Source organism: Lepidochelys kempii, chromosome 1 (genome assembly GCF_965140265.1).
Source record: "Lepidochelys kempii isolate rLepKem1 chromosome 1, rLepKem1.hap2, whole genome shotgun sequence".
Taxonomy (NCBI): domain Eukaryota; kingdom Metazoa; phylum Chordata; order Testudines; family Cheloniidae; genus Lepidochelys; species Lepidochelys kempii.
Genome location: NC_133256.1, coordinates 78640346 through 78666666, shown reverse-complemented (window position 1 = coordinate 78666666; position 26321 = coordinate 78640346). Strand labels below are relative to the sequence as shown.

General features: G+C 40.3%; 1 protein-coding gene across 8 annotated transcripts in view; it reads left to right on the top strand.

Moving 5' to 3' along the window:
• TBC1D4 (TBC1 domain family member 4) overlaps positions 1–26321 on the top strand; it is a 159225-nt gene that overhangs the window by 93394 nt on the left and 39510 nt on the right. For 6 of the 8 annotated variants that reach the window (XM_073346866.1, XM_073346840.1, XM_073346857.1 and 3 more), the window contains exons 3-10: positions 1188–1277; positions 4822–4926; positions 8865–8997; positions 11262–11353; positions 12906–13016; positions 14295–14414; positions 22718–22792; positions 23956–24182. In XM_073346866.1, the coding sequence (XP_073202967.1) occupies positions 1188–1277; positions 4822–4926; positions 8865–8997; positions 11262–11353; positions 12906–13016; positions 14295–14414; positions 22718–22792; positions 23956–24182 (953 nt within the window). The remainder of the gene's footprint in view (positions 1–1187; positions 1278–4821; positions 4927–8864; positions 8998–11261; positions 11354–12905; positions 13017–14294; positions 14415–22717; positions 22793–23955; positions 24183–26321) is intronic. The other 2 variants (XM_073346848.1, XM_073346876.1) reach the window with 2 other exon arrangements.

The window sequence follows — 26321 nt, the reverse complement described above, 5'->3', positions numbered from 1 at the left end:
TGTGAAAAATAATGTGCAGTTTGACTCCTTCTCTTTTTATGTTAAATTTCAGTGATGCTAAGAAGTTCCTCATTTCCAGAATAGGAATAGTCTGTTGAAAAATTATACTTCTAAGATCTGCTCAGTGGCTTCATCCCCAAATCCTTTAGTCTTTCTTCTCTCCCCTGAAGTACGTTTAAAGATTTCAGAGCATATGCGCTAAGGAAACAAGAGAAAATTGTTAGAACAGGTGACCCATAAAAGCCAAAGATCTTTTTGCTTTTTAAACTGATAGGCTGCTAAATGCTTAGGAATTTTCTCCCTCCCCCCCCCCCCCCCGTCCTTCCCCCATTTTAGAGAACAGACTTGCATTTTCATCCTCTTGAGAAACACTAACGGATGTGAGGAAATATATTGCCATTTAGAAACCCACAGCCCATCACTGGTGGTGAAAGGGCCTTAGCTGAAAAACCCCTCAAGCTCCATAGACTATATTCGTGTGCCCTTGGAGAGCAGTTCATGAGAAAGCAGAAGGGAAATTCACTGCAGCAAATAATCTGTTCTCGTTGGCAATTAAAAAGAGGCTAAATACATCACCTTTATTTTAAAATAAACAGCAGCAAAGAACTGAAGACCCAAACTGTTTTGTATTTGCATTTTAAAAACTCATCTGGATGGTGGTTTTTGGTGTAATAAGGCTTGTAACTTACCTTGATTGTTTCAGATCAGTCTAACAGAGCTTTAATTAGGGCCCGTCAAAAACTGACTTTTAATGGAATAAAACTTAAACTGTGTCTGATTCCTGCAACTTTGTTTGTTTGGGTTTTTTTTGTTTTTGTTTTACCCCCAAACTGAATACTTTGCCATTTTTGCTGAAATTTTCTGCAATTCCCCTCCCTCATTTTCCTTTTTCCTAAAATGCTAAATTCTGCCATCTTCATTCACTCGGTAAGTAGGGTGATCAGATGTCCCGATTTTATAGGGACAGTTGCGATTTTGGGGTCTTTTTCTTATATAGGCTCCTATTACCCCCCAGCTCCCATCCTGATTTTTCACACTTGCTGTCTGGTCACCCTATGAGTAAACTACTATTCAATGTGAGTAGCAAATGCAAAGATGGCAGAATCTGCCCAGTCATTGAACTTCATTTGGTGTATTATTCATTTGTGCCTTATAAAACAGTCTGATTTAAATTTTTGTTTTCAAAGGTTGGACGATTTGAAATTAACCTTATCAGCCCAGACACCAAATCTGTTGTGCTTGAAAAGAATTTTAAAGATATCTCCTCATGTTCTCAGGTATGCATTTATTGAGTAGCTTCCAGTACATCTGGGAAGGGACTTTTTTGATTTGGAGACGCTCTGATGACTTTTTTATTCAGTGGGCAGCAGAAATAGTCAATCAAAGCTTTTGTTGATTATAGAAGATTAAATGAAAACACAGTACAGAATATCTTTAAACATAGTGGTTGTACATCATATGTCTTTTTTTTTTTAAAAAACAATTATAACTTTGTTTTAGTTAACACCTGTATAACTAGATTTTGGCTTTCTCTATAGAACCCTAATAAAAACATGGTAAGACAGCTATTCTGTGCCCCTTCTTCCCCACCTGAGTACTTTGGAAATGTTAAATATTATCTATAGAGTGATGTTTGAGGTAATCATATTTTGAATGAGAAGAACACATGCTACAGTTTAGAAGTGATAAACCGCAGTATAGTTTTGGTGTCGGCACTGGAGGAAGATGGATTTTAAATTTGATCAATCATCCGGTTGCTACTATTGTAGACTACAGGGGTAGACCCTCCTTCTTGTGATAGATCAGGCAACAGTAATTCAAAGTGTAGAAATTCTGGGCCTCCAAATGCCACTTACTGGTTTGTGTTAACTTCCACAAAGTGCTAAGAATGGCACAGATACAAAGGAAAGCACAGTCCCTGCCTCAGAACTCACAGTCTGAAGATGTACACAGAACTAGTGAATTTCTGTGAATTGTAGCATTCTGTAACTGTGAATTCTGTGAATTGATGAATAGGTCATCATTCACCTGCAGCTAGATGTGAATTTTGTTAACTTAAGGAAAGAGACCACTCTGTTCAATTTAGGCAGTCGCCTGAAATCTCCAGTTTGGAGGTGCTCTATGGTGGTGACACTGTATTTCAGTGAGGGCTTTCGCAAGGAGCACAGCTGTTCTGCTACCTTGGGACAGGATACAGAGTGTGCCTCTCCCCAGTGTGGGACTAGCTCTGCCGCTGAGGTGGGGACAGAGCCATGGCTTCTACCTCATTTGGAGAATTTAGTGGTAGCAGCAATTCTAAAGTTGGGAATTCCATGTGGTCAGTACAAGAGCTATTTAAGGTCTCCAAATGCATTTTCTGATGGTTCTTAGACCAGCATCTGATCCAAAGCACTCTTTTCAGATGTTCAGATAACACCAGTCAAATCTTCCCTTGTATCTGTGTTGCATGGCTATATAGCTTGCAAATTAGAACTGGGATTAGCATATACTGTTGCTTCGGATGGAGGGCAAAGGGGACTGCAAGAGGAATAGGGAAATCTGGCCTACGTAGGCAAATGATAAAGATGAAATAATAGTATTTATAGCATACACAGATCAGGCAGGCACACAAGAAGGAGAGGTAAGAAAGAAGAGAACCTGTGGATGCCCTGGGTCCAAAAACTTTGTTTACTGGGGGAATGTCATGAGTGGCAGCTGCTAGTTTCCATGAGGGTCCTGGTAGACAGCAGGTGAACCCATGGGCAGCTCAGGAGAACAACACTGGCAGTGAAGTCACTGATATTTAAAGTATGGTAGGAACTGGCCTTGTATCTTAGACAGTCCTCTTTGTTCCTGCTTTCTTCTTAACTGAGACAAGGTGTTTGAGGTTATATCTTTTATTAGACCAACTTATGTTGGTGAGGGAGACAAGTTTTTGAGTTACACAGAACTCTTCTTCAGGTCTGGGAAACTCACTCAAAGCATCACAGCTAAGCACAAGGTTGAACATATAGTTTAGCATAAGTAGTTAGCACATAGTCTGAATGTATGTGCTAACTACTTATGCTAAACTATATGTTCGACCTTGTGCTTAGCTGTGATGCTTTGAGTGAGTTTCCCAGACCTGAAGAAGAGTTCTGTGTAACTCAAAAGCTTGTCTCACCAGCAGAAGTTGGTCCAATAAAAGATTACCTCACCCGCCTTAGCCCTGTCAGACCCAGGATCCCTATTTTTATAGGGACAGTCCCGCTTTTTGGGTCTTTTTTTATATATAGGTTCCTATTACCCCCCACACACACCCCCTCCCCAATTGTTCACAATTGCTGTCTGGTCACCCTTTCTTAGAGAGATATCTACAACTTCTTCCAAACTGGGCATTTGTAAGCCATAAATCACTTCAGACTAGATTTCATACTGGTGTTTATGTAGTCTTTCACTAGAACTTGAGTGGGTGGGGAAAAATAAAAGCCTTATTGAGAACTAAACTGAATAGGTGCTAACAAAATGTTCTGTGTTTCCACAACATCTGTGGCATATTAGTGAAAGATTTGGTTTAAAAAACACAGAACAAGCCAACCTTGCCCGCCCCACCCCTCAAACCCAACAACTCTGGAGAAATCTTATGGTCAATAGAAATGAAATATTAATTTATTCAAGCCAAGTACTTGGTTACACAGAGCTCATCAGCATTTGTTCACTGTTAAACACCCTGTGTTTATTGTAGATTTATTAGCCAATGTTATAGCTTGGAATATTTACCCTTATGAGCTTAAAACTGATTAAAATGAAAGAGAGGAACAATCTCTCCAGAGTGTATTCAGGGTTATTTTATTTCTGCACTAGTAAATGTGTTGCTTTTCTGTGGCATGAGTATGCTAGGGTGCTTCATTTCAGACTGGAAAATGCATGTCTGTAATTTCTATAATTGACCAAGCCACAAATATAAATGATACAATTTTATATATCTATATGTATAATCTTAAGGGTCACAGGCAGCTGTGTGGGTTTCTTGTTAAGCCTCACTGTCTTTGTGGGTGACGCAGAATAATAAACAATCGTCACATGTCCCATTGGAATGACAAGTTGAGACGCCCTGTTAGAGAACAGTGCTGGAAGTACAGTTAACAGACAAGCTTGCTATACTCTTTTCAGGTACAGTGACGCAAGTGTCATCCCACCTCCCCCATACACCTTCCCCTATGCAAGGAAATGAGAAAATTCAGAAAACAGCAATAGATTTTGCTGTAATTCTTCCTAGAGTTGTGTTTAAAACAGTTTATACTGAGTTTGGGAACTGGTCTGCTAGGGACTCATTTTAAGAAAATATGTGAGTTTAACCAAAATAAAGGTCAGAATGGTGGCTCTTTCATATGTATAAAATCTGTCCCTTCCTATTTAATGAATTGAAGGTCCTAAACTGCCACAGGGGAAATGGTTTGAATTACCTTCCAGTGTTGTAAGGTGAGAAGATAGGGGCTGATTTGAACAAATAAGTCAGAGAAATGTAGCGAAGGTCAAATTTTTTCATGAGGAAAGAAACTGAGCATTATTCATTGCTGTTGCTTCAGGGTTTTGTGTGTGTAAGAAGTCCTATGACTTATGGGCATATTACACTTTCTTTTTTAATGGCTGCATCTATCAAAGAAAAAAGTTACCATACTTGATATCTGCGACTGCATAGCTTTCTGATTCACTGCAAATTCTCAGTATGGGGAAAGTGGTGGTATCTCAGAGATGACTGTTGGCAAGAACTGAAATACAATTATCACAGTATTTCTGAACTGATTTTAAAATATATTTTAAAATAAATACTTCACTAATGCTTTTAAAAAAAATTTTCAGGGTATACAACATGTTGATCACTTTGGTTTTATTTGTCGGGAATCTATTGAACCTGGGATAAACCAGTATGTTTGCTACGTGTTCCAGTGTGCAAGTGAATCTTTGGTAAGTAATTTACATAAACTGTTAGGCTTGGTCTACGCTACCAACTTATGCCAGTATAACCACGTCAGTCAGGGGTGTGGCAAATCCTAACCCCCGACGTGGGCAGCGCTATGTCGGCAGGATGGCTTCTCCTGGCAACATAGCTACCACCTCCTGGGGAGGTGGAGTACCTGCACTGGCAGGAGAAGCTCTCCCGTCGGTGTAGGTAGTGTCATCATTAAGCGCTACAGTGGCAAAGGTGCAGCGATGCCACTGCAGTACTATAAGTGTAGATAAGCTCTCGGTTTTTCACATTTTGGTAGCCTCTTTCATCAGAGAATCTCAAAACACTTAATAATCCCGGAATCTCTGCAGCTATATGAAGGTGATAAGTGTTGTCCTCACTTTGCACATGGGTAAACTGAGGCTCAGGGATTCATCTCTGCACTCTATTGTGAATGCACACCTACATACAGGTACAAGTACACGTGGCAATAGTTAGCATCTGGACATGTCCAGGTGTTAGAATTTGCAGACACAGATGTTTATACAGGCAAAGTTCAGGTGTATGTGTTTGAGTGCACAAGTGGTGGCTAGGTAAAGGCTTAGCTGAATATTTGACCATAAGTAACTTGCACACTTTTTATCTGTTGAGGCATAGAAATGTAGGACTGGAGGGGACCTTGAGAGGTCATCAAGTCCAGTCCCCTGCACTCATGACAGGACTAAGCATTATTTTAGACCATCCCTGACAGGTGTTTGTCTAACCTGCTCTTGAAAACCTCCAGTGATGGAGTTTCCACAGCCTCCTAGGCAATTTTATTCGCATGCTTAACCACCCTGACAGGAAGGTTTTTTCCTAATATCCAACCTAAACCTCCCTTGCTGCAATTTAAGCCCATTGCTTCTTGTCCACTGAGGTTAAGGAGAACAATTTTTCTCTTTCTTGTAATAACCGTTGACATGTACTTTAGTACCTTGGTGAACTGGGGCCAAATTACTAAATTTAGTAACAGAGCCAGAAATAGAACTTGGATGTACTGAGTTCCAGTCCATGGTTTCTACTACTAAGTTATCACACTCCTTGCCTGTGCTATGCACATCCTCCCATTTTCCAAATGTGGTTGCTCTCCTTTTTATTCCTAACTACTCTGAGAAATGAAATAGAAACGTCCAGTTTGAAGCAAAAATTTTGATCTATAATTGTTCTGCATAATGGACAGTTGAAATGTGTGACATAAAGGATGTGTCAGTCAATTAGCTATTGTGATTGTAAGACTCAGCATACTCAATTTTTAGATATGACATATATAAAGTAATGTCTTTGCTATATTTTCTGAGGGAGAGAGAGACAAGATGTGTGAGGTAATAACTTTTATTGGACCTTCTTTTGTTAGTGAAACAGACAAGCTTTCAGGCTGCACATAGCTCTTTTCTTAATGTCCGGTGCAAAGAAACCATATCAACTGATCGCTTTCTAACTTATTAGTGTTTCAAAGTGAAAGGTAAAATGCCATGAATTTATAGAAGAGATGCACTATTTCCCCTAATAAAGCAGGGCCTAACTGCTCATAATTAGAACTAGTTTTAAACAAACAAACAAAAAACCTCTAAAATGTTTTTCAAGTTTTTTTTTTACTTTAAACAATTTTCAAAAATCAAAAAAATTGAACCCGTTCTTTAGCTGTCTCAAAAATAAAAAAAACTTGATGAAAATGTTTGTCAAAATATTTTCATTGAAATTCAAATTTTTAATAAATATGTTTAACAGATATAATTTTGACCAGCTCCACTCACCTCAGAGCACTAAACAATGCCTAATTATTTGAGCATTATGGAGGACCACAGCAGTTGTTATGGGGCTAAGCATTCTTAGCAATGCTTCAAACAATGTAGGGCTAGATCCTCAGCTGGTGGAAACCAGGTTTGCCATAGGTGGTGGAACTAGGGATACGAGAGATGCCGTAGCACCTCTGGCTTGAAGTAGTTTCTGAGCATAGCTTTGTTGGAGTCCATGGAACTATGCTGCTTTACACCAGCTGAGGATTTGACCCACTGTCAATATTTGAGGGGAGAGAGAACCTATTGCATGGCCAGCAGAATGTCATTTAAAGGAAAATTATGCCTTCATCTGATCTTTGGTTAATTTGATCCCTGATAATTCACAGGTGACCTAAAAGAAAGGAGGTAGTTTACAAATAAATAAAAACCCTTCTCAACTCCCTCACATATTTTAAGAGTAATAATATTACACTCAAGTAAGTATTTAAATGGGCAGAGTCCATAGAAAAGAGCCCTGCCATTTGTAAAAGCCAACTAGAAGGCTTTGCCGTTTGTAGTCATGTCTGCATTCCACGAGCCTCATGAAATCTTACCGTGACAGGACAAGAATAAATTGAATTGTGAGATGTGAGTTTCTGAGTGGGTTTCTGTCAATAACCTTAATCAAATAATTTTCATTTAACAAAATTGAACGTTATGCCATGGCACACAAACGGACTAATTCAAGCTTCCATGCCCATGCAAAGCTTTGTTTGAACAATTATGCTGGAGACCTGACCTACAGAACACTTTTTTTATAATCCTACTTTGAATGTTAGCAGACTGCTTGTAGACCGAAACCTGAACATGCAGTCACATTTCATCCCTCACAAACATGCTCCACAGAAGAGTTGATAGATGGCAGCAAAGGACAGGATCTAAAGTACAATATTTGAAAGCCTTCTAAGAACTGAACAGGAAATTTCAACACAATTTCCTTCTGCCAGGCTGAAACAAGGACGTGGGCTGGTTTGCTTTTAATAGCCATGTGTCCTTAAAATACATAAGGGGAAAGGAGACACTAAGAAGTCTGTCTACAAAGGATGAAAGTGCATTTGAATATCTATCCCAGCTGAGGAGAAAATTATCACCTCTGACGTCTTTCCCATGCAAAATAGATTTTGGCCCTACTCAGTGCTGCAGTGTGTGGGAACGCTGCATTGCTGTATTTGTGCTGCTGTGAGAGGAAAGAGCAGGGCACAGACTGGAATCTGGAAAACAATACATAAGGATTATTTGTTGGTTACAAAGAAACTTATAGCTTGTTTTTCAAATCCTTTGATCCAAGTGAGTGAGGGACCAAGAGACTAAATAGGCTGGTCCCTAAAGTTCCCATACCAACAGGCTATAACTGCAGCAACAGATCAAAAGCATTTTGATCATAGAGACTTGTAGCAGGGCAAATGTATGGCTTTTTTCCTAAAATAGTTTTCATAACTGTCTCTGTGAAAGGGGGGCAATACAGGTCCTTTACTCTTAGTAAGACTACTGCAAGTTATGTACCCAACCAAGCTAAAATCTAAATTGCATAGAAGCAAATTGGCAGAAGTGGAGGTCTTAATATGCTCGTTTGCAGCTACTGGAAGGTAAAACGTTGTAATCTCTGGGCGCAATAAGAGACCCAATTTTCAAGCCTGAGTGTTTAAAGTTACATGTTTATGGCCTGATTTTCTCCCCCCACTTCCCAGGGGTGCTTGTTTTCAGTGAGAGCTGTGAAAGTGCAACATTTCAGAAATAGGCCACTAAAATCCCACAGATTCCCACAGGGAACTAGAGACCTGTATGATAAATTTTCAAAAGTGCCTAAGGGCCAAATTTTTTAAGGTGTTTCGGCACCTAAAGATGTAGATAGTCATGTAGGTGCCTCGTGGGATTTTCAATGTCCCTTGTCTAAAATCCTCTTGAAATCAGTAGTAAATTAGGAATAAGACCTTGTTCTCTTGACCACTTTTATGAACTTTTATGCTAGGTCACTGTATGTAGTATGAACAGGAAACAACATTCCTAATAAAAAAGCACTCAGTCATGGAATGACTTAAAAGTCCGATAGGATGTGTATGACATATTTTCACTTTTATACTGTCTTGTAAAACACCCAGATTTTTTCATAGCCTGTTTTGTTTTTCTTTTCCTTCTAGGTTGATGAGGTAATGCTTACCCTGAAACAAGCCTTTAGCACTGCTGCAGCTCTACAGAATGCCAAGACTCAGATTAAACTGTGTGAGGCCTGTCCTATGCACTCATTGCATAAACTCTGTGAAAGGATTGAAGGTAGCAATTCCATTTATTTTAAATTTATATAGAAGACGTTCTGTTTTCACTCCAGAATCATCACAGTGCATCAGCTCTTAGTTTAATTAAAACTTATCTAATTGCTTGAATCTCAGTTCAGTTAAAGAAGAGAAAAATTCACATGACCATGATAAATGGCCAATAAATTGAGTAAAGTGGTGGCTATCACAATAATTATTTTCCAACTGGCCCTCAAAGTTCTTGCTATAACTATATCATGTTTCTCATATATTTGTTTTTGTCTTTCCTTTTGCCCTATTATTTTAGCATGTACAGAAATTCTCAGCATAGTGCTCTGAACACATTTGGAGCTTTTAAAGATGGTAATAAATGAAGGGACAGTAAGGATGGAACTGACATTTTAGCCTTTCTTTTGGTTTGTTCTTTTTCTTTTGTAATCTCGTTGATGATGATTTTTCTCCTGGGGCTGATTGCTTTATGTACTTCATTACCTTGTTCTAGTATATGAAATATCTTCATAAAATATGAGGTTAATGTCAAATTGAACAAGGATAATAAAGAATTTAGGGCTAGTGCCTGACTTCAGATCTTCACACATAGCTCTGACTTTAATGACAGTTAAATATGCTACAATATGGCTTTTTAATATTTGACAGGATGGTTAATAAAAATAACATAAGCTGGCAGATGGAACCAACATACATAATTAAATATGAGATGCTCTATTCACTAAAAAGTAGTGGTGCGTTCACACAAAACTTGTCTGTTTTTGTATGAGGCATTTTAATAAATGCCACAACCTTTTGAATTTGTTAAATAAAAATGATTATCACTTAGTGTTCCCTCTGGTGGGTGAAAAGCATGAGAAGTCTTGGCAAGAAAATACAATTTTATAGTTTGTGTTAAGCACTAGAGTGTTCAGAAGTGGCAAACCTTGGTTGGAAATTCCCTGTTTCTCAATGAAAAGCTACAAATGCATAAGCTGCTGTTTTATCCCACTGATATGCATGGAAAAGGAGCCAACACTGAGATTTTTCACAAGTGACTTATGAGTTTGGGTGCCTCAGCTTTTTGGATACCCTAACCTGAGACACATTAAGAGAGCCCGATATTTTAAAAAGTACAGAACATCGACCATCTGAAAATCAGGGCCTTCTAATATGTATATTAAGTTGGGCATCTCAATAACCAGTCACTTCTGAAAATCTTTCCCTAAGTAATTGTAAAATATTTTGCTACAGTGGTTTTTTTTTTTCTTCTTTTTTATATTTTGAGGCTGCTGGGCTTCAGACAGAACCAAGGGGTGTCATATTACCAAAGGATTTATTATAGGGGAGGCCTAACCATTTTTCTTATAAGACCCAATATTCAGTTGCTTATAACTCTCTGCCAAACTTGAACCATTCAGGTTGAAATCCTCCATGCTGGGTGTCTGCATCAGCCTAAACATTTTTTAAAAATTTCAAATAAAATCATTCAGCGGCTTGAGAATGAAGCTGGGGGAAAATGTGGTGTTTGGCCAAGGTTAAAAATCCTTACCTTTCTAAGTTAAGACGCTCTAGTGCTTGTATTCTTTGGAGCAGGGGCATGGAGGTTGTCTTGGGCCTTCCCCCCACACCCAGTGAAAATCCACCCAATTTTGGCTGGGTTATAAATCTCTGAAAATTGCTGCTTTCACAGAGCATAGTGTGCCCTGGGGCTGAACTGGACCTCTTTTTAAAGTTGTTACTCCCAGCTGCTGAAGTTGCTGTGGCCCAGGAACTGAGAGTGGATAGACTGTTTCTCCTGTACATTGAGTGATCCCCCTCCTGGAACCCAGAAAGCATTGAGGAGAAGAAGGAAGCAGCCTGACTTGAATGTAGAAGAGTAGATGGGGACAGGGGCAAGTTGAGGAATGTTGGGGGAGGAAGGGGGACAGCTTTGCACCTCGATACAGGGTCCTAGAGCTTATCATTGAGGTGTTCTATTCAAATCCCTCCCAGATGGGATTCCCTCTGCATTGTTAAAATAAGGCACTGAATTCTTACCTCCAGTATGATCTAGTGAGAATAGACAAAGTAAGAGGTTTATACTTTAATAGTTTGAAAAGTACTTTGTAGATATGTTAATGGCTTTTTAACTGAAAAGCCTTCTGAAATATCTCCTCTTTTAAAATAAATGAAAGTGTAATATACTTATGTAGTTTTTATAGCAGCATAGATAGGAATCATAGGGTAGTCTGGTAAATGAATTTAGTTTTAGTAGTTCTCAAAGGATCTGTTTAATATTTGTTTTTCCTGAAGGTCTTTACCCACCAAGAGCCAAACTTGTAATTCAGAGACACCTGTCATCACTTACTGATAATGAGCAAGCAGACATTTTTGAACGTGTTCAGGTAATAAAGTCAATGCAGTTCTTGCATCCCTCCCATATCTACATAGGTTTTGACTTTCTTCATATTCTGGAAATCTTTTTAGTGTATATACGCTTGTGTGCAAAGTTTTATGCTCAAGTTGCTGACGTTTCTGTGGTCAGTGGACTATATTTTAAATTGGAAAGTACCCACATTCTTTTCAGCTGTATTTGGCTTGCTTTCTTATAGTCATCTGCATGGAATTAATACTCTACATTAATTCATTTCTCAAAACTATTGTACTATAATAGTATACTCCACTCTAAAATGATTTGAAAAGATGCTGGTATAGGAACAGTTCAGTTCCTAACTCTGCTACAAACTTCTCATGTGACAGTGGGCAAAGTTATTTAATCTGTCCGTGCTTCCATTCCTCGTGTATAAAATAAGGAAAACAATACTTCCCTATCTTGTGGGGTGATGTGAGGCTGAGTTCTGTGAAGTATATGAGACGTTCAAATAATGAAGTGATGTGGGCAATAACAAAAGGCTAGAGATAAAGTGATTCTAGTATAAGATAAAATAATACATGGTTCCAAAATTCCTCTTTGTGTAAATAATTCTGAGTGTTGACTCTGGAAGCTTATCATATAAGCGGAGCTACTTTTTTTTAATCCTGTTCCCATCCCACAGTCTGGGTGTTTTTTTTTTTTTTTTTTTTGCCCACCCAATCCCACCTGCAACAAAGTACATTTTACTCCTGCTATTATGGCAGTAGGTCCTGCGGCACCCGTGGGATCCCAGTGCTGCTTCAGGACTCTATAAGCAAGTATATTTAATGTGCAGATGAACAACTGGTGCAATGTGTAAGAGCATTTTGGCACATATAAAAATCTTATCCCAAGTCCCATTTTCGTTGAAGAGATATTTAGTCATTGCTCCACTCCATGCTGCAGTGTCTAAGTCTCATTTTCAAAATTTACTTAGAGCTCATTTTGAAAATGAGACTTTGAGAGTCTGCAGTGCCTAATCCTAAGTCTCATTTAAGGTCAGTTGGACATTGCAAGTAAATACCTGCATTACTTTTTGAGAATGAGACTCTGCAATGCCTAATTCTTTCTCAAAAGTAACGCAGGTACTTAGAAGCCATGTCCCATTGAATTTAAAAGTCATTTATGCATTGTAATCCTGATTTGGAGCAATACCTAAATACCCCTAAAAGTCTGAGGTAAGGGTGCAGATAGGCACCTCCATGGTATCTTCAAAAGCACCTAGCAACTTCTGAAAATGGGACTTATGCCACTTAGGTGCTTTTGAAAATTGTGCGTGTGAACTTCTTTTATGCTTGCATAGTGCAAGGCATACCTGCTGTATGGTGCTACCTAAACTTTTGTACAAGTTGTTATTAGAAGTAACTGAATGATATTGATAGTGTATATGCAATGCATATTCTAAATTGCTGGCATCTGGAGCATCAGGAATAGCTTAACTTCCAAGAACACTTACTAATAGAACATTCATAGTATTTCTAATCAGAAATCAAATCAAAAGTGATGTATTGAAAGAGATTCTTTTATTTGTCTATTCTTGACAGAAAATGAAGCCTGTCAATGACCAGGAAGAAAATGAACTTGTGATCTTACATCTGCGACAGTTGTGTGAAACTAAACAAAAGACTCATGTCCATATTGGCGAGGCACCATTGGTACAGCCTAATACTTTATTTTCTTTCTTTATTCAAATACAACCTTCGATAACACTAGCAGAATGGTGCTACAGCAGTGAGAACTGAACCTTTTATATTATGAGAGAGGACTCCTTATCTGTTTTCCATAACTATACTGTTTTTGATTCACTTTGGCATGTTTGATTAAAGTTTGTTTAGGTTTGCTTTTCTGTTCACTTGGAAAAAGCAGACAGGTAATTTTTGTTGCAGATTTTAGTACAATATAAGCAATGCCAGAAAAACCTTAACCAGCCTAAACCACAGTAAGAAATATTTGTGGTGCAGAGGAAACTGTACAGAACGTTACTTTTTTAGGCCATATGCTTCCTTTCTTTTAAATAAATAACAAAAAACAAAGTTTGCTGGGGGGCGGATCTTAGAAGCCCATTTTAATCCGGCCCTCGAGCTCCTTCTGGGGAGCGGGGTCTGGGGCTTGCCCCGCTCTGTCACTCCAGCCAGGGAGCAGGGTTGGGGGCCTCTCCACACAATGCCCAGAAGCAGCGGCATGGTACCCCTCTGGTGCTCCAGCCGAGGAGTAGGGTCAGGGGCCCCAGAAGCAGGGGGCTCTTCTCTGAACTGTACCCCCACCCCAAGCGTGCCCCTCCCCCCCCACAGTTCCCATTGGCTGGGAACCACAGCCAATGGGAGCTGCAGGGGTAGTGCCTGCAGATGGGGCAGTGTGCAGAGCCGCCTGGCCGCACCTCCACATAGGAGCCAGAGAAGGGACATGCCACTGCTTCTGGAAGCTGCTTGAGGTAAGCACTGCCCGGAGCCTACACCCCTGAGCCTCTCCCTGCACCTCAGCCACCTGCCCTAGCCCGGATCCCTCTCCTGCCCTCCAAACCCCTTGATCCCAGCCCAGAGCACCCTCCTGCACCCCAAACCCCTCATTCCCAACCCCACCACAGAGCCCACACCCCAGTTGGAGCCCTTCCCCTCCCCCAGCCCAGAGCCTCCTCCCACACCCTGAACTAATTATTTCTGGCCCCATCCCAGAGCCTGCACCCCCAACCAGAGCCCTCACCCCCTCTCACACCCCAAAACCAATTTTGTGAGCATTCATGGCCCACTGTACAATTTCTATTCTGAGATGTGGCCCTCGGGCCAAAAAGTTTGCCCATCCCTGTCCTATAGGCTAGATTTGTTAAGTAAAGGGCACATTGCTTGTTATGTGATCAGGTTTAGCTTTAGGTTTCAGAGGCCTTCAATTGCCCAGAGTACTACCAAAGCTAAAAGTGTTCTTGCTTACTTCAACAGAACATTTCAAACAGTGCAATCCCAGAAAACACTGCCAGCAGTGGCCGGTTTAAACTTGACATTCTGAAAAACAAGGCCAAGAAATCCTTGACTAGTTCTCTGGAAAACATCTTCTCAAGGGTAAGATTAACAGCTCATTGTCAACAGCTCTTCAGATATCATTAATGATAAGGTTCTCCAGTGTTGGTTTGTTTTCATATTTAACAACAGTTCAGATTTATACTAAAAACTAGACAAGCTAAGATCATATGCATAAAACCTAAGTGCTTCCTATGGGGTTAATTTGGTTGGATTATGTTGATGTTAAATGCAGGAGGAGCACACGTTCACAGAAGCAGGAAGACAGTCTTTCAGCAAATATTTCTGAAAATAGGTTGAGTTCCCATCAACAGCAAGTAGTGCACAAAGTTAACCTTGCAACACTTACAGATATTTTGAAGCACAATAGGTTAATTGTAACTTTTCCATTACATTTGTGACAGACTGACCAATATCCGGCCATGTCCTGGGCAAACCTTATGGAATAAATTTTACTAAATTAAGTTAAAACTTAGTGACTTAGGGTTAATACCTTTTTGGTGTCTATTATGTTCAAAACGCCATTGTGGAATTGTATGTAACTCCTCTAGGAGGAGGGGGTGCTAATATAGTTCTTCCGGTTATCGGCCCTTTGAAGCCATCTGCTGAAGAGGTTGGCATATGTGATCAAACTGGATTCTCCAAGAACCAGCTGACAAAGAAAGGATTTTTGGATAAATAGCCTGGTTTTAAACAGGCTCGGAGTCCTCTTGTGATCCAGCACACGGACAGGATCCCTATTCCACTGAGGGCCTCAATTCTTAAGGAAGGGTTGGAAGGTCTGGGCTAGCTGAGATGCCATGAGCTGGGGGCTTGTTCTGAGTTGAAGCTGTGATGGACTGGAAGCCACAAGGAAATTCCTTGGATGGGATCTGGAAGGACTGCTCCTGCCAGAGCCCAGGGTAGATTGGGATGCTTTTGTTATTGCAGTTATCTTTTACTGTTTTTTAAATGTTTTCTGTGGTTGTACTTTTTACCTTAAGAATAAAATAGGCTTGCTTAGAAAGAACGGCATTGTAACTTACAACGGTGGGCAGTCACACTGCTAAAGAGAAAGCAAGCAACTGTGCTGGGAATAACACAATGAAGGCAGGGAACTGTACAGCTTGGAAACACTCCAGTCAGAAAGGAGTGAGATGCAGATCTCCACCCAAGAAAGGCAACAGCTGGGGAGCAGGAAGCCTGGGAGTGGTTGCCCTTGCTGGACCACTGAAGGGAAATACAGGTGCAGTTGCCCTGAACTGTGACAACATTCATTAAGTAAACACGGTCAGTCCCTTCTGAAAGAGCAGTGAAAAAACGGCATCACGTTTAGTCTGTTGTAACTCTTCTCCCTCGTGAAATACTTGAACACTATTGCTTCTAGCTCCATGAAGCCCGTGTCAGAGGGCGCTCCCTCAGCTAGCTGGTGTGCCGCACAGCCCGGCCCATTTGGGTTGTCTCTTACTCACAACATGCACACAGGCCATTTCTTTTCCCCATGTATAGCTTTAATCTTTAGATTCCCAGCTTCGCAGAGCATAGTACAGGCAGGTATTGGGAGGAACCTTCTACCCAGGTGTATCTAGTGCACACAGCTCACTCTCTCAGCCACCCATAACTTCCTATTCCTGCCAAATATATATCATCCCTTGTTGAGCTAATTACCTCATTAGCCCAACCATTGCCCCCATATGTCAGCAATCTCACCGTCACAGGTTAATTGCCTCCATTAAGCCTGTAATCTTCCCTGTCCCACAATTACCTAAGCGACCAGTAGCAAAAATTGTGAAATATTAAGGTCATGGCTATATTATGTGCAATAAGGGGTACACAGATAATGATGAATGGCATCTCATTTCATCATCAATGTTAGCCAAGGTGCAATTTGTAATTAAAACAAAGTAACAATTGGAAAAGTTGAATAATTCTAAAAGGTATAGCATGGTAGTATTTTCTGTCCTCTCCCTTCAGCTCCCTTTTCCCCCACAGTGTGGTGTTCTAAAATCCTATTTAAGCTCAAACTGCTAAAAGTGCTGTAACTGAATGATGGCAGGCAGGCTAGGAGCAGAGAGAAGAGGTGTAAAGAGGAATGAGGGAGGTCTGTGAGTTATTGGACTGAGAGCTATAAATCCTGATGGACTGTGATAGTGAGGTGTAACTGTTGTGCTGATGATGATATGCCTAAATATGTTGCCTGGGCCATCAGAAGTTATTGAACTACAAATGGGAGAAACTTAGGTATCAGTTCAGCAAGGTACTTAAGCCCTTAACTTCAAGCATAGGAGTCATCCCATTGTAGTCCTTGTGTTTAAAGTTAGACATGGGGTTAAGACCCTTGCTGAATTGGGGCCACACCTATCATTAATTCTTGGATCAGATTAATCTGACGACATTTGGAAAGTTAAGTAGCAATTGTAACACCCTAGACGTCATGACCCAAGTATGGGGGAATGACCCTTGGAAGATCTGGGTAATTTAGAAATTAGAAACTAGCAGTTAGAAATATCATCAGATAGTGACAGCGACAACAATGCCTTGTGCTTTGAATCTTTTATTTTTGTTTAATGCCCATAATACTCGGGAGGGGGAGTATTCTGGCTCTGATAGTTCAGTGCTTCACTAGGGGATGCTGTTATTGAACAGACATGTCCTGGAGATGGAATGTGAATCTAGGAATGACCCAATAAATATTATGAAACAAAGTCTTTACTGCATAACTCAGTCAGGTATGTGGGCACATTAACATTTTGTAGCTCACAATGCTAGAAATTGTTTCCACTAAACTGGTACTACGGGTGAGTCGGCTGTTTTCTAATTGGTCTACTAAAGATACAGAAACCACTCTTAAGAATTGCTCCGTAAGTAAGATCATTTTTCTCCATGATGGCTTATTTCACCATTTAGAATATGGTATGTCTCTCTTCTGACCAGGGTCATTGTGACATAAGGCAGTGCCTTGCAGTGTGTGTGTGTGTGTGTGTGTATATATATATATAGTGTGTGTGTATATAATAATAATATACAGTCTTGTCCATTTATCCTCTGATATGATGAGTATATTACATGACCAAATAAAACTGCTAATTTTAGGTGCCAAAAATGTATCTGCAATAGATTAAAAACGATCAGTATGTCACAAAGCATCTTGCAAAAAAACTAGAAATTGGACAACAGGGCCTTGCACTTCCAGTAATGGCTTCATTAATGCAAGAATTGGAAAAGTAGTATCTTACAAGATTGACATGGCCATTTCATCTAATTAGATTTGGGACAGGGACTTGTTGTTGTGTATGTACAGTGCCTGGCACAACAGGGCCCTGATCCAGGACTGGGCCTTTAAGCACTACTGTAATACAAATTATAAAAAATAATACATTGTAACTTATCTTTGTCTTTTTTGCCATCTACCTTTTAAAAGGCTGCTGCTCGTTTCATATTGGATTGCAAGCTCTCTGAGGCAGGAAATGTATTTCTCTGTTTTTCTACAGTGTCTTGCACAATGTGGCCCTAATAATGGTCCAAGTCATTTAACTGTACCATGATGTAAATACTGATGACATCACTTGTCCTCTTTATTTTAAAGTTTTAGTAATCAAAAGATTTATGTAGTTTTATAACCAGGAAAGAGGACCGTCCTAGTTCAAGTATCAGAGAGGTAGCCGTGTTAGTCTCCTCATTGTTTTTGTCATAGTTCAGATCAACTGCACCTGTTTTTTTTCCCCCCTGTATGGTACAGCAAGAACACCTGCTCATAGGCTTCCGGCTCCCCAAGCTGTCAGCTGTCTTGGGTGCAGATGTCTGTCTGTCTCTCTCTCTCGCTCTCTCTCTCGCTCCCTTCTGACTGGAGTATCTCCAGGCTGAACAGTTTCCTGCCTCCACTGTGTTATTCTCAGCAAAAGACAGGCTGCCTTAAGCAAGCTTCTCTTGCCTTCTGTTCACTAATAACAGAATGATTGCCAACAGTTAATAAGTTACCACACAGCACTTCCTATGCAAGCCTATTTTATTTTTAAGGTAAAAGCGATACAGAGAAAACACATTAAAAGCAATAAAAGAACCTACATGCATGCTAATAAGCTTGCATGAGATAAACACAACCCTAATATGGGCTCTGGCAAGAGCAATCCTTCAAAACCCCACCTAAGGAGTTGCCATGTGGTTTCACATTCATCATAGCTTCAGCTCAGAACAAGCACCTTCATGACATGTTTAGTCCACCCTTCGTACAGTTCAGGGGTCTTTGATCTGGAGTTTCCAGGAGAAAGTAATTAGCAAAGAATTGCGTTCTCTCCCCAGAGCATACCTTCAAAAGGATGGATTCACCCCCTCACCTCCAGGTATTTCCTAGGAAATCTACTTTACACAAGTTGTCACCAAAACTCCTTTGAAGTTCCTCATGTCTCCCGCAGATTACATTAATCCTGTCTTCTTGCTAAAGCAGTTCCATACAATCCCACAGCAAAACACAAACATTTTCATTTTTAATGCAATGAACTCCAAAAATACTAAACCTAATTCAGTAAGGCTTTTCTAGGATAATACAGGATAATTGCCTAAATTGTCACAAAAACAAATTAAAAGTTTCTATTCAGAAAGTTATGTTCGTAGTCTGAGAAAATCTGTTCACATATTTGATTAGTAGATCATGAAAGAAGAAAGACCAAGAAATCCATGGAATGTAAAATCCTTCTTTGTCCTCTGATTGTACGTGCAAAGTTTTCATGTTTGTCCATTTTTAATTTTTTTTGAAAGATGTATTTATTATAAAGCCTCCGTCATAATGGATTAAGAAATACATACTTATAAAACACTCAAGCAATACAGTAAGGACAGGATCATGAACAGCTACTTGCCCAGATAGTCCCATTGGCATCAATGGCACTACTTGAGTAAGAAGAAAAGGAGGACTTGTGGCACCTTAGAGACTAACCAATTTATTTGAGCATAAGCTTTCGTGAGCTACAGCTCACTTCATCGGATGCATCCCATGAAGTGAGCTGTAGCCCACGAAAGTTTATGCTCAAATTGGTTAGTCTCTAAGGTGCCACAAGTACTCCTTTTCTTTTTGTGGATACAGACTAACATGGCTGCTACTCTGAAACCTGTCATTACTTGAGTAAGTGCTCACTAATGTCAGCAAAGGGTTTACAGTCTAACCCTAAATGAGAAGTCTATTTGTTTTATTAAAAATAAAAACCTCAAATGTATGGCTCTTTCTCATTTGCTTACTTTGCTGAAATTTCTGAAATTTGTCAGGGCTGCACTGAAAACAAGCTGTGGCTTCATAGCTGTGTATCCCTGAAAAATAAATGTAACCTGTGCTTGACCTCAAACCTCATAAATACAGTTTGTGAATTTTGTTCCTAGTGCACATACCAGACTAAGAAAACAAAGGTTTTTCTCCAGCTCAAAAATGTAATATTTATAGTAGCCATATTTTTTTTTGAATGTCAAAAGCATAACCTGACCCTTCCTTAAACTAAAATAATGTGTTAATTCACTGTAATTATTCATATCTCTGTTATGTGATATGCCACTGAAGAGAGATGCTTCAGGGCCAGCATTCCTTTCTGTTGGGAACAGGCTTTAGGAGGTCGTGTGCGCATCCCTGGCACTGTTAGTGGTTTTCAGGACTAAAGCTCTGGCAGGAAAAAGTAACCTGAAGCAATTCTTAACATTGTTGACATTATAAAACATTACCTATGGCTGTGAGTACAGCAAGAGGAGCTACTGTGCCTTAAGTCTATCAAGAATTTCTATAAAATATTTATTTATAATTGCATTACTGTAGCACCTATGGGCCCTGTCAATGACCAGGACCCATTGTTCTAGGTGCTATACAGTCAGAACAAAAAGACAGTCCCAAAGATCTTACAATCTCAGTATAAGATGAGATAATAGACCAATATAGTCAGATCAGATGGAGCAGTACAAAAAAACCCCAATGAGACAACATTGGTCAGCATGATAGGCTGTGGTCTCAGCAACCAGCAGCCTAATCACTGTTACACTTTTGTAGCCATCACAGAAAAAGGAGTGTTTTGAAGAAGGATAGCGAGTTAGTTTTTTGGATATTTATGAGGTGCTTCTCCAAAGTGTGAAAAGTAGCCTGGGAGAAAGCAAATGGGTCTGCTGTTGCGTGTCTGATTTAAGTATCAAAGTAGCATGCTTCAGGAGCTGGGGGATATCCATTCCCGTCAGATAATAAAACAATGTAACATCATGTACTCTGATAGCATATTTCACCCAAAGGCTTGCAGTGTTCACTGACTATTCTCAGTAAATACGGTCGTGTTATAACTGGATAGATAGCAGAACTGCAGAAAAGAATGTGAGGGTCATAGAGGATCATCAGTAGTGTGACACTGTTGCAAAAAATGCCAGTGTCATTCTGGGTGTATTAACAGGAGTGTGATGTAAGACATAGTAGGTAACTGTTTTGCTCTACTTGGCACAGGTGAGGCCTCATCTGGAGGACTGAGTCTGGTCTTGGGCATGACACTTTAAGAAAGATGTGGACAAATTGGAGAGAGTCCAGAGGAGAGAAACAAAAAATAAGAGGATTAGAAAACCTGTCTTAGGGGAAAGTCTGGAATACTTGGGCATGTTTAGTCTAGAGATGAGAAGGCTGAGGTGGGACATAAGTTTTCAAAGAAGTAGAAGGTGATGTTATAAAGAGGACAGTGATCAATTGTTCACTGAAGGTGGGACAAAAAGTAATAGACGTAGTTTGCAGCAAGGGAGACTTAGGTTAGATATTAAAGAAAAACTTCTAACTATGTAATAAGCGCTGGAACAGATTACCTAAAGAGATTGTGAAATCCACATCATTGGTAGTTTTTAAGAACAGATTAGATAAACACCTGTCAGGGATGATCTAGATATGTTTGGTCTTCCTTGTAGTGGGGAGATAAACTACATAACCCCTGGAGGTCCCTTCCAGCCTTACAGTTCTATGAATCTGTTCTGCAATAGATCATGCTAACACCAACTGTAAATGGCTTGTAGAAGAAAAGAAAGGTACCTTACACAAGTGTAGGATGGAATCCCTTACCCCCAGGGAAAAGTGGGAGACCCACAGTAGAATTTGTTGGTTTGTGACTCCAAATCCACTCGAATAAATGTATCATTCTCAAAACAGGATTTGAAGAGTCAGGGAATTCGGTGCAGTCTGTTTGTTCCAGAGGGTTGTTGGACTGGGAATGGGAGAGGAAGCCCTGTAAGAGAAGAATCTACCTCTGTTAAAGGTTCTGGGCGGATGGGGAACAAATGAAGTCTGATAAATTTGAGGAATATATAGAATGTTTTGTCAAATAGGAAAAGATTCTTTCAGAAAGACATGAGGGCAGGAGACAGGTCCTAGAAACGTCTTAATGATTATGAGAGAGATTCTGTGGGTTTGAATGGACAGGAATCCAATTAAAAAAAATTGTATCTCTCTTGTGGTAATTCTGTTTTTGATTGCAGTAGGTCATGTATTTAGATTTCAGAACAACTCTTTGTGACTTTGCATGTTTAAACTAAGTTGCTAATCACTAAACCTACTGCCTTCAGGAAGATGAGGCATAGGTATGTCCCTATGTGGAGCATATCCCTGTTTGGTCCTTATTGCGATCAGGGCCTCTTCCTAGAGTTTGTTGTATTTTTCCCTTCAGGGGATGGCATTTTTAATGTAGAAATTCTTTCTTGCCTCTGCCAAGAGGTAGCCTATTTTTCCTTGTCAAAAACCTTGACGTGGAAGCAGGCAATTCTTTTTACTTGCAACAGATTTTTACGCTTCAAAATCTTTCCATTCTTCACTGCAGAAAAAGAGACCAGTGATGACTTTCCATAATGGAGAGAGGGCTTAATGGACTGTAAATCTCACTGTATAACTCTGAGATGATGGAACTGTACTACACAGATGTAAACATACGATAGACTGTACATTTGAGGCATACTCTGGCTGCAACCATGCTGGATTGGAATGTAAAAAATATATGTAATGCACGTGTATAAAAATCCCAAACATTTATAGCTTCTATTTTATAATCCATAAACGCCATCAAAATTTAAGATAAAATTTCATATGTTTTTTCCTTGCAAATAACTTTATTTAATATTTGAACCCATTGCAAAGCATGCTAATTAAAAAAATTAGTGAGTGAATTTAGTGCTCTGAAATCAAAGGATAGATTGAATTAGATAAAGATACATAATACATGCAATTATTATGTGGACTTTTTTTATATAGCACTTTATAGCACCTCACTGTTCACCTGCAGGATCACTGCTATTTTTTCCAGTCTTCTCTTAAACAATTTATTTAATCTTACTGTGAAGAACAAAACTCGGGATAAAATGGAACACTCTCATTCCTGCAGGGAGCTAGCAGAATGCGAGGCCGTCTGGGCAGCATGGACAGCTTTGAACGGTGCAGCAGTCTTACTTCTGACAAGGTATGTAACAAAATTAAGTAAAACTGGAATGTGCTGTGGTTAATGCTGAAGCATAGTAACACAGCAACTCTCCTTCTTTGATTTCAAGGTGGCCACATAAAGAACGTATGTATTTTGCAAAGTTCAAGTAAGATACATCTACAGTGGAGGAAAATCCTCCTTGGCCATTGTATGTATTTTATTTCAGTTTTCTAAACCACATTATTGTTAAAGCTCAAACTTAAAGAAAATCTTGCTGTTTTTCATTTATGCTGGCTGTTTATTTTTTAAACTTCACGTAACTTGCTTTTGTGAGCAAACTAATCCAGGGAATTTATAGTCTGTTTCTGCTTCATAACTTTTCAGAGGGATGTTTAAACTAAAAAGAAAACACAATTTAAAAAAAAAGTATTACTTTTTTTCAAGTAAAAAAAGCTGCTTTTACCACGTTAAAATGGTGAATGCAAAACTAGCTAACAGTCGCCATTGTTAAAAAAAGAATGTACATAAAGATGTTGAAACACAAAACATTTGTTACTGAATAAAAGAGAGGCTTGAATCTTTTTTTAAGTAGTTGAAAACCCCATGTGTAATGCCAGTTTTGTTCACTTTCATTTTATTTCCTGTTTTTAATGTCTTTTTCCTTTTACCTCACACAACATTTGAATGAATGATAGTTTTTCCCAGGAGAAGGAGGATCCATAACAGCTTTTATTATTTGATTTTCCTGCTGCTGTTACTCGGAATCTGGCTGTGTAGTAATAATCTTTTTTCCAGGATATTGCTTTGACAGTACAGGAAATATGTTCATGTTATGTCGAGGAAGCTAGTATAAACCAGCTTTGGCCGTGATACTTTCTTTTTCATGAAAGAGCTAGAAGTCTAGCAGTTGCAATTGTTAGTAGCCAAAGGGTGTTCAAGAGAGGAGCTTCTGATCTATTATGAATGCTTTGTGTACACCCTCTTTGTTGCTTTAAAAAGGACATTGCTATTTCAGAGCTAATTATCAAAGGATGTCTGGTGTTGGTTGCGCAGCTGATAATTAGCATACAATAGGCCGTGACCAAGAAGGGGAGAGGCTTTAGTCCTTCCAGACCCTTGATGAGCTGTAGGATTTGTTCAGTTATGTTACCAGTTGTACAGTGCAGGGGGGAAAGTGTCACTCCTATCTGATTTCCTTTCAGGACTGTTCACCCGGGGATTCTCCTCCAGCCACTCCTCCAGCTTCCCCCGTGTCCTCGGTCTGGCAGCCATTTCCCGAAGAGGACTCTGATTCTCCTCAGTTTAGAAGGCGTGCACATACTTTCAGCCATCCAACGTCCAGTGTCAAGAAGAGGATTACTTTCCAGGACGGGAGGTCCCAGAGTGTTAAGTCTCCACTTCTGAGACAGAATTCTATAGAGCAGAGCAGGTGAGTTTTCAGAGCTCTCCTGATCAGGAAAAATAGAATGAAATGAATAATATAAATAAGGCCTATCCATGCATTTAAGCCACAGTTGTTAATGTTCACATAGGCTGCTTGTGCGAATGTTTAGATTTCTAAATAATTGTATTCAGAAAATTTCTCCACAGCTAAAGTACTTGTTGCTGTACCCCAGTTGATACACAGGCAATAATTAACTGACCAAAGAGCTAGTTCTCATCTCAGCGGCCTTGGGCAAACCACTTAACCTTTTTGGCTGTCTGCTTTAGAGAATTTTAGGGGGTGGGAAATTCCCATCAGTTCAGCTTCACAGGTGGCTACACGGCAGGAGCTCTAATGTAGGCAAGGCTCTAGTGCCTCCCATTGTCTCCCACCAGGTCAGTTAAACCTCCTGAGGAAAAGTTTGTAGGAATTCAGTACGACCACATTGTGAGACTCCTCAGCTATATTTAACTCTTTTGAGGGGATAGCATGTGTAGGTTCCATAGTGCCCTTTCCCAAACATCTCCCTTTTAAACTCTTTTTTCCTTTTATTCTGGAGACCTTGGGAGGCTGCTCCCATTGGAGACAATCATGGCTCCTTCATTTTGGTCAGAAGGAGCCACCACGATTCTTTTTCAGTTCTTCTTGGGTATTCCTTTACTCTCCCCATGTCCAGTAGTGAGCATACAAGCGCAACATCACTTAGTCTTTCTTTGCTTGCTCAGACCTTAGACCAGTGGTGGGCAACCTGCGGCCCGTGGGCCACATGCAGCCCATCAAGGTAATCCACTGGAGGGCTGCCAGACAGTTTGTTTACATTTTCATGGCCGTCCACAGCTCCCAGTGCCTGTGGTTCACCATTCCCAGCCCATGGGAGCTGTGGGAAATGGCAGCCAGCATGTCCCTGTGGCCCGCGCCACTTCCCGTGATCAGGAACAGCCAGCATGGATTCACCAAGGGAAGGTCATGCCTGACTAATCTAATCGCCTTTTATGATGAGATTACTGGTTCTGTGGATGAAGGGAAAGCAGTGGATGTATTTTTTCTTGACTTTAGCAAAGCTTTTGACACGGTCTCCCATAGTATTCTTGTCAGCAAGTTAAGGAAGTATGGGCTGGATGAATGCACTATAAGGTGGGTAGAAAGCTGGCTAAATTGTCGGGCTCAACGGGTAGTGATCAATGGCTCCATGTCTAGTTGGCAGCCGGTATCAAGTGGAGTGCCCCAGGGGTCGGTCCTGGGGCCGGTTTTATTCAATATCTTCATAAATGATCTGGAGGATGGTGTGGATTGCACTCTCAGCAAATTTGCGGATGATACTAAACTGGGAGGAGTGGTAGATACGCTGGAGGGGAGGGATAGGATACAGAAGGACCTAGACAAATTGGAGGATTGGGCCAAAAGGAATCTGATGAGGTTCAATAAGGATAAGTGCAGGGTCCTGCACTTAGGACGGAAGAACCCAATGCACAGCTACAGACTAGGGACCGAATGGCTAGGCAGCAGTTCTGCAGAAAAGGACCTAGGGGTGACAGTGGACGAGAAGCTGGATATGAGTCAGCAGTGTGCCCTTGTTGCCAAGAAGGCCAATGGCATTTTGGGATGTATAAGTAGGGGCATAGCGAGCAGATCGAGGGACGTGATCGTTCCCCTCTATTCGACATTGGTGAGGCCTCATCTGGAGTACTGTGTCCAGTTTTGGGCCCCACACTTCAAGAAGGATGTGGATAAATTGGAGAGAGTCCAGCGAAGGGCAACAAAAATGATTAGGGGACTGGAACACATGAGTTATGAGGAGAGGCTGAGGGAGCTGGGATTGTTTAGCCTGCAGAAGAGAAGAATGAGGGGGGATTTGATAGCTGCTTTCAACTACCTGAAAGGGGGTTCCAAAGAGGATGGCTCTAGACTGTTCTCAATGGTAGCAGATGACAGAACGAGGAGTAATGGTCTCAAGTTGCAGTGGGGGAGGTTTAGATTGGATATTAGGAAAAACTTTTTCACTAAGAGGGTGGTGAAACACTGGAATGCGTTACCTAGGGAGGTGGTAGAATCTCCTTCCTTAGAGGTTTTTAAGGTCAGGCTTGACAAAGCCCTGGCTGGGATGATTTAACTGGGAATTGGTCCTGCTTTGAGCAGGGGGTTGGA